Genomic DNA, 11,096 nt, shown 5'->3' with positions numbered 1-11,096 from the left:
GGTACACCGTCACCGCATTTCAGGAAGTGCGGCCGCGGCCGTCTAAGCACTCTCGTCTCAATAATCAATCAAGTGATGTACATGTGGTTTTGTACGCTTTGTTTATTATGTACTTAGTACCTAAGGTTATGTGTTAAGTTATATCATGTTCATTGCCCTAAAGGTTAAGGTCGGTAACAATGAGATACAATAACTGACTTCCCGTATAATCCTTTAAACGAGTAAAATGTAACAGAAAATTATGACTTTGAGGAGTTTGAGGGCTCTTTTATTACAGATTTCATGCAGGTATTAATTATGCCTCCAGAGTGATTTGTACAGTAAATCGCTTATACAAAAGTCGGGTATATGAGCTTTCACATTTATACAAACTAACTATTTATCGTTAAAAAATAATTCTAGATAATTCTATTTTGGGGTTGAATTCACAGCCAGACAGACAGATTTTTAAATAAGATTTATTTTGCCTTTTTTTCATTAATTAAAGTTAATTACACTTTATACGAAATCCTTATGTCTACTTAGGATTACATATGCCTGAAAAGGCCAAAGATATACTCGTAAACGTTACGGATGCTCGTAAAAAATAAATTATGTGCGTTTTATAAATTTTATTATTTCATCTAAGTAACTACTGCATCTGATATAACATGCACAAAAACAAACAAATGTAGTAGGATGAGTTAATGTGATTCATCTGGCTCATAAAATAGTGATGTTAAAATCTGGACCTATCTTATATGTATCGATGAATTGATATTGAAGATGGACGGATAGGGCGACACAAAAGATCGATTTAAGGAATTATAATAAATGGTTAAGAATAAGATATAAGAACAAAAAAGAAGATTGTTTCAAAATGATTCAATAATAGGATCATTGTGACTGACACAAGTTACCTATATGTAGAGTCCGCGCCAAACTCCTACCTATGTGAAATTTAACATTTTCCTACTCGTTCAGATATATGTTTGTAATCTTCGGTAAAACTCGTAAGTCTTTAATATAACAATAAATGTGATGGTGACTTATGACTCTTGAGTATGTGTTTTAATTTACTGACTTTTGTTTACAGGAATACAGGACAAGCCTCCCATAGGCACGCTACTTATTTTTTTTTATGAATCATCCTAAATCTTTCAGGAGAAACTATTTTTACAAAAAATAAATTCAAAGACCAACCAACCAACCAACCAATAAATATATATTAACCAACGTTTAATATATATTTTTTAAATCTACTCACGTACCAAAGAAACCAGATATTACCACTCGCTAGAACAATAATATTAGAACATAGTAAACGTCAAAATTTGAAGATTTTGATAATCGAATTATCGATATGTTAACTAGTTTTGCATTCTGTAGTCGGACATCTCTAAACAGAAACACTCGTAATCTAAAAGTAGCTATAATTATTATACGACTTCACTGCTGACTGTTGATATCAGGCTGATAGCTATCAGCTGTTATAGCAATTAAAATGTTTTATTGAGTTTACCATATGAGTAATGACTAATGTCAATTTGCTTTTCTTAGTCTTACTGTTCTTAGGACAAAGAAGTAGCTTCGGTACAGAGTTCAAATACAATTAATTACATACAGACGCGATCTCTGCATAAAATTGTGTATTTATCGTAAAGTCCGACATATTCTATCTATATATTTAAAGGTGGTAGGACCCTTTGTAGTTCGACTCCGGCGGCACCACCGCCACACCTATTTCTGCCTCATAACAGCAGTGTTAATCGCTGCTGTGTTCTGGTTCCAAGGGTGTGACAAAGGACTTTTCCGATCCGTCCCAGCTTAGTCCTCAGGGGTAGCGGCGCATCTGTGGATGCCTTTAAGTAGGAATACTTAGTCTTATCTGGGGTTGATTACAGATGCCCATGGGCATCAGTAGCCACTTACCATCAGGTAGACTGCATGCTCGTCTGCTACTCCTATATTATAAAAAAAATCTCTCCGCTACCCACGAGGCAGAGGGGAATTCATGCAGGGTTTCTCCACGAAAAGAAACTGGCCAAGTGCGATCTGCCGTCCAAAGATTTTAGGGGCGTCATGACCTCTGTGACCTCCCTTCCCCCTGGGACCGTGCCTGATTACATAATGATTTAATTTAATTTAATGATCAAAGTAACTGCCTTCTTCTGTTGATTATAGAGAGTAATGCTTCTTATAAAAGTCTTCTCAACTACAAAAACCATGAGCGTAAATAGGAAAATGATCAGACTCCCCATAGGTTAAACGGAAAAAAAACATTAAATAGGAGTTAATTTCGCCACTTTTATTAGAACCCTCCCCTTCATTTAAAGCTATTATGTATGTAAAGAAGAACACACATTGAAATAAAATTAAGGATTTCCAGTCTTGATTTTAGTTCCATATACCAAACAACTGAGAAAACCTGTTTTTGTCTGAAGATATCCGTTCCTCAGAGTTACATGAAAACAAGTATAACGAGTAATTTTTTTATGTCGATAATGGTATTCAAAGAGTATAGTAACCTACATGCTATTTTCGTTTAGTTATTGATAACAAAAATTATATGATCTGTTACTGGTTTATTATCTATGATCTGTTAAGTTCAAGTCGAAAGTTTATAATAATGAAAGTACAATAAAGTTAGGCTGAAGGGCAAAAAGCCAAAGCCGTAAAACACCATTAAAAAAAAAGAAAAGTCAAGTCGAAAGGCAAAGACAATGTCAAACACCAAACTGTCATATGTCAAAAAGTGACACCTTGTGAAGATTGTTATTGAATAGATAGCGTGGTATTAAAAATACAGAAATTAAGTTTCACAGAAACTTATATATATTGAGACGGTATTCACATTATAAATAAAGTACATAAATTCAATTTAATTCAAGTTTATCATAAGAGAGTAAAATGGCGCGTGGCAAAGACAAAAAGAAGTAAGTTTGAGGTTATATCATATGATGTTAATGTTATTTTTTGTTGTTAATACTTTAATACTAATTTGCTTTGCTAGGCGTAAGTTGGAGAAGAAGCAAGAGGGAGATGACGTCCCGAAGCAGGTGCCCCACACCTTGGAATCGCTCCGAGAGAAAGATGAGACGATGCTGGCCAATGTTGAGGCTGAGGAACAGGAGGAGGTGAGAGGTTCATGATAACGATTTGTATACATTTTTCATGCTATATCGTAAGTAGCAACGAGCAAAGAATCCAAGACTGTGTAATATGTTGAAAGTGGTACGAACCTTCTGTAGCGGGGTGCCGCTACAGAAGGTTCGTACGGTGTGACGGTTACGGTATGACGGTGTACGGTTCGTAAGGTGGTGACCACCACACCTGTCTCAGCCAAATAACAGCAACAGCTGTGTTAACCTCTGCTGTGTTCTAGTTTGAAGGGTGTGGTAAAGCAGACATACTTATCTGAGGCATTCAACCTTAGTCATCAGTGGTAGCGACACATCTGTGGCTGACCTCAGGTAGAAAACTAATCGTACCTAGGGTTGATTATACATGGTCATGGGCGGCAGTAGCCACTTACTATTAGGTGGACTGCATGCTCATGTGCTACTCCCATATTATTTTATCACAGATGATTTGCCCATATAAGACTCTAATGCTAAATGGGGATGATTATAGATTTGTATGAATATATAATACACAAAAATATTTTCTAAGCAAAAGTTTTTGTCATATTTCAAAAGTACAAAATGCACTCAAAATTTTTTTTTTGTTTACAGGCGCAGAAAGATATGGAACTAGATGAAATGTCTTCATACTTCGAGAATTCCTATGAACCTAAAGTACTAATCACATACTCTGACAACCCACACACCAAGACTAGAATATTTGGCAAGGAGCTCTGTAGGATGATACCTAATTCCCTCTCTAGGTATAGGCAAAGGTATGTATCCTGTGTATTTTATAAATATGATGTATTTCTGCCATCTAAGTTTTATATTTATTGAAAATTCTTATTCTATATTTTACTTTCACAACTAAGCAAATTACTTGTAACTAAAATGATGTATCATGGACTTATTTGCTCTATGAGCATAATATGAAAAATTCATGCAATTAACATTAAAGCACACTTCATTTCTGGTATTAGTAAATTGTTAAATCTTTGATGTAGGTCACAAGTTATTGTCGGCATACAGTAACAATGTACAGATGTTAATAAAAGGCATATATCAATACTTAATTCACATATGACTCGGACCAGAACTTGTAGGCATTAAAGTCATGTGATTGTAAATGACCAAGTAGTGTTATATTTAAAACACGCTTCATTATACAATACAACTACTAACTTCTACTTAAAGATGTATCCATATTTTCTGTTCAAACATGCATACATAATATTATGAAAACAGCTCATGCCACTCCCTGAAAAGTTCTTTGTTTGTATGTGGAAATCCTGTATAATATGTATAAAGTATAGATAAAAGTCTATGTTTAAAAAATATTCATAATTTTCTTTATTTCACAGGTCATCAGTAAAACGCATAGTACAATCAGCAATTCGAGAAGAAGTGACAGATGTGATAATTATTAATGAGAACCAGAAACAACCAAATGGTTTCCTGCTGATCCACCTGCCCAGTGGCCCCACCGCCCACTTCAGGCTCTCTAGCTGTAAGATCACACCGGAGCTGCGGAAAGACTATAAAGAAATAACTACCCACAGACCTGAGGTGTGTCTTCAGTTGATTATGTTACATATTATTTTAATTTTTAATAAGCATTTCTATTCCAATGGATTGTTCAACTCTATTCTAGTCATCTATGGTCGATCACCACGTGAACTAAGAAGGCTAGCTTAATATACGTAAAATATGTGCACCATTGAATGTCATTATTGGCAGTGTCCTTTGAACTTACAGAGAACTCTGGTAATCATTTTTAATATGCATATAACTTAGAATAATTGTACTAGAACCTTTGAATCTCTGTATAAGAAGCCGAATTTATACATACAGACATTTAAGTTTTGTCTTTTTATACACTAACCACAGACCTGTTTTTGTATTAGACACTAATAAAAATGCTATTTATATAATTTTGTTTCTATAGCTCATTAAGTAATTCTGCACAGAAAAATACAAGTTCTTAAGTAAAGGCAAACAAATTACAAGACTCTAGTAGATACTCATATTTTCGGGTTGGATTACTGAGTTTTTCCATATTATGTAACTACTACCAACTAAACGATATTTCCAGGTGATTCTAAACAACTTCAGCACGCGGTTGGGTCTGACGGTGGGGCGCATGCTGGGCGCGCTGTTCCACTACGAGCCGCAGTTCCGCGGCCGCCGCGCCGTCACCTTCCACAACCAACGCGACTACATCTTCTTCAGGCATCATCGGTAACGATATTATACTGTATTGTAATCTCCGCAACTTTGCAAAACGTGGTACGTTGCGTATACCACCGTTCACACGACGTTTCTACCGCAAAATTACATTAAAACACGTTAAACTGATACTCACCGGAGTTGGTACACAAATCATATGTCTTCTCCAACTGCATTCAATTGTTTTTGAATGAAGAGAAAATGTACAATATATTGCCTTGTGAACCCAGCTCATGTGGAAACCAATAAGATTCTTTAATTAATGTAGTGATTGATCAGTCACCATACTAGAATATCACGAGCCCATTCCAGGTTTAAACCCCGACCAGAAAATCATTTAAATTATAAATTGTAGATAGTGTGATCATCAACTAAATGAAACAAACTTATTCCAAGAGGTACCTGGTCTAAAATATTATAAAATACCTACTATTCAATAGGCTATTTCAACCAGGCATGTAGAATTATGTATGTGATATAAACAATGTCCTCAATATTTAGCTTAGTTTTATAAAAAGGGATTTCACGAAAGTATTATTTCCAGATACGAATTCACATCAGACGGCAAACGTGCGAAGCTGCGGGAGCTGGGCCCACGGTTCACACTTAAGCTGATATCCCTGCAGCAAGGCACCTTCGACTCCAAGCGCGGCGACTACGAATGGATCATCGCCGGCCGCCGCCACCAGCTCGAGACCTCGCGGCGGAAGTTCTTCTTGTAGACTAAGTTTAGCTTTTACAATTAAATATACGATTTGCAACTTGTGTTTTTCTGTGTGGTGTGTCGATGTATGAATGTGCCGACCTGCAAATATTAAGGATTGCTTCTAACTCAGTCGTATAGAAAAAATCTAACGATTTAACTGTCGTGCCAACGTGGATCACGGAACCGCCTTTAATATCGGGTCACATAGACGTATACCTATCTACAGTCCGTATGACCCTAAATTTACGACCTCCATAAATTACTTAAGCCGCCATCCTTAACAAAGCTATAATTACGCCTGTGCCTCACGCCATGGTAGCTCACCTTTTTCGGCGGTTTGCGAATGCGATACGCTTATACGTATGTTGACCCTATGCTAAGATACATAAAAGTCTGAAGCAGTATAACTTATTTTGCCCTAGTACATTGACACGTTTCAAGTGCCTCAAACGCATCTGTGCGTGCGAAGAAAGAGACCTGCATACAATGTCCGAGTGTATTATTCATCTGCTAAGTTACGTTACCCTGGTACATCGATATTTGTTTTAATACGACCAGTGCCCCCAACGCTTCTGTGCGTTTATTTCTCGGAACAATAACCGAGGTTAATTTGCAACTCCAGAAATGAGAGATAGACATCTATATCTCTAGACTTATGTTTCCCTGCTACATCGATGTTTGTTTCAGTACGACGAATGCCCCAGACGCGTCTGTGCGTTTGTTACACCAAAAAAAAATATCTGCATACCACCAATCTGAAGCAGTATGTCATATCTCCGATAAACTTATGTTGCCCTGGTACAGTGATATTTATTTTCAAAGCGACCAGTGCCCCCAAACGCGTCTGTGCGTTTATTATGAGAGACATGAAAGTAAAGTCCAAAGCAGTGTTGATCATATTTCCTATATACTTATGTTGCCTTAGTACATTGAACGCGATCAGTGTCCCAAACGCGTCTTTGAGTTTATACAAACAACACCGCTATAAAATGAAGATCTGCCTGCACATATAAAAAATACTGATCGTAGTCTCCTATAGACCTATGTTGCCCTGGTACAGTATTGTTTATTTCGATACGACCAGTGCCCCAAACGAGTCTGTGCGTTTATGACAGAAGCAAGATCAGCGTATGAGGGCTCCTTGACAAGCTCTTTTCAGCGTAATCTTAATTAACTTTATTATATGTGCGCACAATGACATTTTATACTAGACACGTTATACGCCCGCTAACTTAAGAGAAAACTTGAGCGAAACTGCTTTGATAGCACACATGCACGTTTTTTATTTTACTTACCTTTACTACATAGACAAATGTTCTATAAGGGACAGAGCTATTAGAACAATGTGATAAAAAAAGACAACTAGTGTTTGACCTTGCGTTTCAAGTCTACGCAAACGTAAATATTGACCATGGAATATAGTGACCAATGATTACTTCAGTCAAAACGGGACATCGATTTTTTTAAGTCAAATACTTTTTACTTGAAAAAATATAGTTAAATACTAAAAAACACGCTTTTATGATAAAATTAACTAAAAAGTAGAAAATAATTTTCAATCTATGAATCATTTAAGGAACAGTAAATAGTATAATTGTGGAAAAAATGTGGGGCGCTTTTTACAAAACTGGTAAATGGAGCACCCCATGTTTTTTTTCATAATTATACTATATACTGTTACTTAATTGACAATGGCAACGGTTCATTTCGGAGACAACGGCACGAAGCATCGGAAAAAGGGGACTGTCCCGTTAAAAACGGGACGTATGGTGGCTATCCCATTGATCCGCATGCTTGTCAAAGACAATGAAATAATGGAACAGAAGGTAAAAAATGTCCAAAACTGTCGATAATAGTTTTAGTACGTCGTTTACGTAGAAATGTTATAGTACAGTTTAACTAAATAAATAATTATTAAATAAAAATATAATTTGAAAGAATGTATCTATACAGATGTATCGACTGGTTTAAAATATATGATATAAAAATAGTTTATATTTATTATCATAGATTAGTAAATATTACTCACTCCTAACAACAAAATGTACCCAGTTTTGAGAATTGAAATAGTTCTGTAAAAAAGTTTTGCCACGTCTCCGTGCTAAAATGTCTCTAAAATATTTGAAATAATTATTTATTTATTATGTAAATTACGCAGTATTAGTTATTTATTCGTATATTTTCTCTAAAAATGTTTTTATTTGTCAAGAATTCAAAAAAAGAACTTACTATTAAGCCGTTTGTGGCTTATTTCAATTTCAAGGCGGCGAAGTATCTTTACTAATCTATGTTTATTATTATCAGTTTTATTTTACACACGACCATTAATTGCAAAGTTGTGTAAATTTTATAAATGTACTAGCTGACCCAGCAAACATTGTGTTGCCATATAAATAAAAAAAATGTTAAGGGTGAACAACCCTTATCACTTAAGAGATATGAAAAATAGATAGTAGCTAATTCTCAGACTTACTGAATATGCATATAAATTTTGGTGAAAATCAGTAAAGCCGTTTCGCAGGAGTAGGTACAGTAACTAACATTGTGACATGAGAATTTTATATATAAGATTCTAATTTTACCGTGGTTTTTTTGAGGATTAATTTCTGGCTATACAAATATTGTTTATTAAATTATGTTTAGGTTAAGGAAGAAATACGAATAATAAGGAGAAATAAGAATACGACGATTTTAAAATACCGTATACTATCCTATATAAATTTTATGGTAATATTTTTTATTATTTACCACAGGTATCGAAGGAAATTTAAAGATTAGGATACAGAATTTCCCATATATCGATTTTATTTTATTAAAATAAACCATAAAATGTTATATTTTGACTAAAAACACACTAATATAAAAATTAAGCAGTGGGATCTTAAACTATAACATACGACATATGAACATCGTCAGATTCAATAAAATGTCACTTCTGTTCTGTTGATCTATGACCATGCATTTTGCGTCTTTATCACTTTCATTGACAAAAACATACTTTGTCTCTTTCTGGTTACTCACGTAATCATGGCGGATCGAACACGAAAAATAAACGAAATTTAATAATTTCTCTTCATTTACGTGTGATAGGTGATTCCATGAAGTTTGTTTCTTTTTCGAGCATAATTTTTGCATTTACGCATTGCACAAGAAGGCATTTTGAGGCTTTAAATTCAAAATAATGACGTTCAACGTGTTCCGTGACATTCGTGTGTATTACTACGCCGCGCGAGAGCGACTGGACTTGGCTGGAGTCGTTTTACACCACTTGCCGTATTTTGTATGTTTCAAGTTTTGCCCGCTTGTGGCGGATCTTTATATTTATAGATCAATGTGTGCGCATCAGTATTTCATTTTCGATCAAATTAATAAAAATATTATTTAATGTTCATAACAAAATAAACAAGCATTCCCTTGTCTCCAACATGCATTTGAAAAGCATCTTTATTTACTATCATTATTGAAAAGGCAAAGATTTAAATAATATAAGCGTAGTTTGTTTCTAGTAGTGCCAACTACTACATTAGTACATTGTTTAATTTTGGGTAGTTTGTGTTCTGTAATTTTGAAATATTGCTACGTAATTAATTATCAATACTTTTAAGTAGCAAATAGAACCAATACATACCTGATTAAGAGATTTTTGTAGTGATGCAGATATGGCGGGTTAAAAAAAAACAGTATTATCTAGTAATATTTATTGAACTAATTATTATTATTATACAACTATTTGTTATGGTTATTATATTAAAACTTTACTGCGCTGAGTTACTACTCGCTGTTCTGCATCGAACACGTTGTGACGTTGGGGTCTCAGGTATCTAAAAAAAAAACAAAAACCTCAAAAATATTGTCGCAAGTCGAATAAATCTTCTATATTACTGAAACATGCATAATAAGACCACGAAAGCACTTCTTGCAATTTCAAAATGTATACTAAATAAGACTAAAGTAGGTTAAAAAGGTATGTTATGTTGTAGTATGCCTTTATAACCGAGGTAGCAAAGAAAGATGCCTCCTTGGCAGTTTCGGATACTGTTCTCTCTGTCTGCGTTGCATGGAATGACAATATTAGCCACTCCAATATAACCACAGACAAATTATAGGAGGCAATTAAATATTGAAAATAGTACATTACGATACGCGTGGCCAAAGTAGCCTATTTTTGCACGGCGTTAAGTTAGCGCCCGAGCGCAGCGAGGGTGCTAAACGCCGTGCAGATAATAGGCTACTTATGTCACAAGTATCGTATACTATTTTATAGCTCGTGTGACATAAACCCGCTTATACTTTTGAAGTAATATGAAAAAATATGATAATCATTTTGAAACTTATAAATGATTGAAACTAAAACTTATGAATTAAAAAAACAATAAAAATGTGACACAACCAAAACCAAAGAAATTTGATGTGAAGAAGTCTTGATTTAGAAAATTTAGTAATTATTCTGCTCTTGTAATAAAGACAAATCTAACACCACACATACGTCGAAATCTATCAAGCCATTTAGGTTACATACAGGCGTCTAGACCAATGACATATAATAGAAACTCCACCTAAACGTATTAAAGAAACATATGATAAGCAATCACATAATGTACTAATACATGACTTATACTAGTGATACAGTAGAAAATCGATTATCCGGACCTCAGTTATAAATATTCGTGTTTATTCGGATTGACAAACGTGAACAAGTAACTTTGTAATAACCCTTGCAAATCAGCCACATTTTGTGTGACATGTGCATTTAAATTCCAGAAAGTCGCCAAATCGCAACTAAAAAGTTACTATAAAAAACAAAAACCCGATTGCTAAAAATATAGCCTATGTTATCTCCAAAATTTAGACGAATCCAACGACACATCATATGTCAAAATTAGTGAAGTCGTTTGAGTTTGCCAAAGTGTGCCAAAAACATATAGTCGGAACACATTACCTTCCTGAATCGGTTTAAATAGCTTTTCTTCATAAACTCAATTATCCAAATTTTCGATAATCCGAATGCCACAAATACGACAACAAATTGGTCGCTTAGTCGAGATTCTACTGGAGTAGTA

General features: G+C 34.7%; 1 protein-coding gene across 1 annotated transcript; it reads left to right on the top strand.

Moving 5' to 3' along the window:
• Nucleotides 1–2,724: 2,724 nt before the first annotated feature.
• LOC140747028 (probable ribosome production factor 1) lies at nucleotides 2,725–6,091 on the top strand. Its single transcript, XM_073079254.1, has 6 exons — nucleotides 2,725–2,915; nucleotides 2,993–3,116; nucleotides 3,714–3,877; nucleotides 4,466–4,670; nucleotides 5,197–5,342; nucleotides 5,875–6,091. The coding sequence occupies exons 1-6, from the start codon at nucleotides 2,890–2,892 to the stop codon at nucleotides 6,050–6,052; spliced, it is 843 nt and encodes a 280-aa protein (XP_072935355.1). The 5' UTR covers nucleotides 2,725–2,889; the 3' UTR covers nucleotides 6,053–6,091.
• Nucleotides 6,092–11,096: the final 5,005 nt, after the last annotated feature.

This window comes from Epargyreus clarus, unplaced genomic scaffold (assembly GCF_041222505.1).
Source record: "Epargyreus clarus isolate Ecla_fem2 unplaced genomic scaffold, WU_Ecla_fem_2.2 ptg000014l, whole genome shotgun sequence".
NCBI lineage: Eukaryota > Metazoa > Arthropoda > Insecta > Lepidoptera > Hesperiidae > Epargyreus > Epargyreus clarus.
The sequence above is the reverse complement of the archived record's forward strand: the minus strand, read 5'-3'. Positions and strand labels throughout refer to the sequence as shown.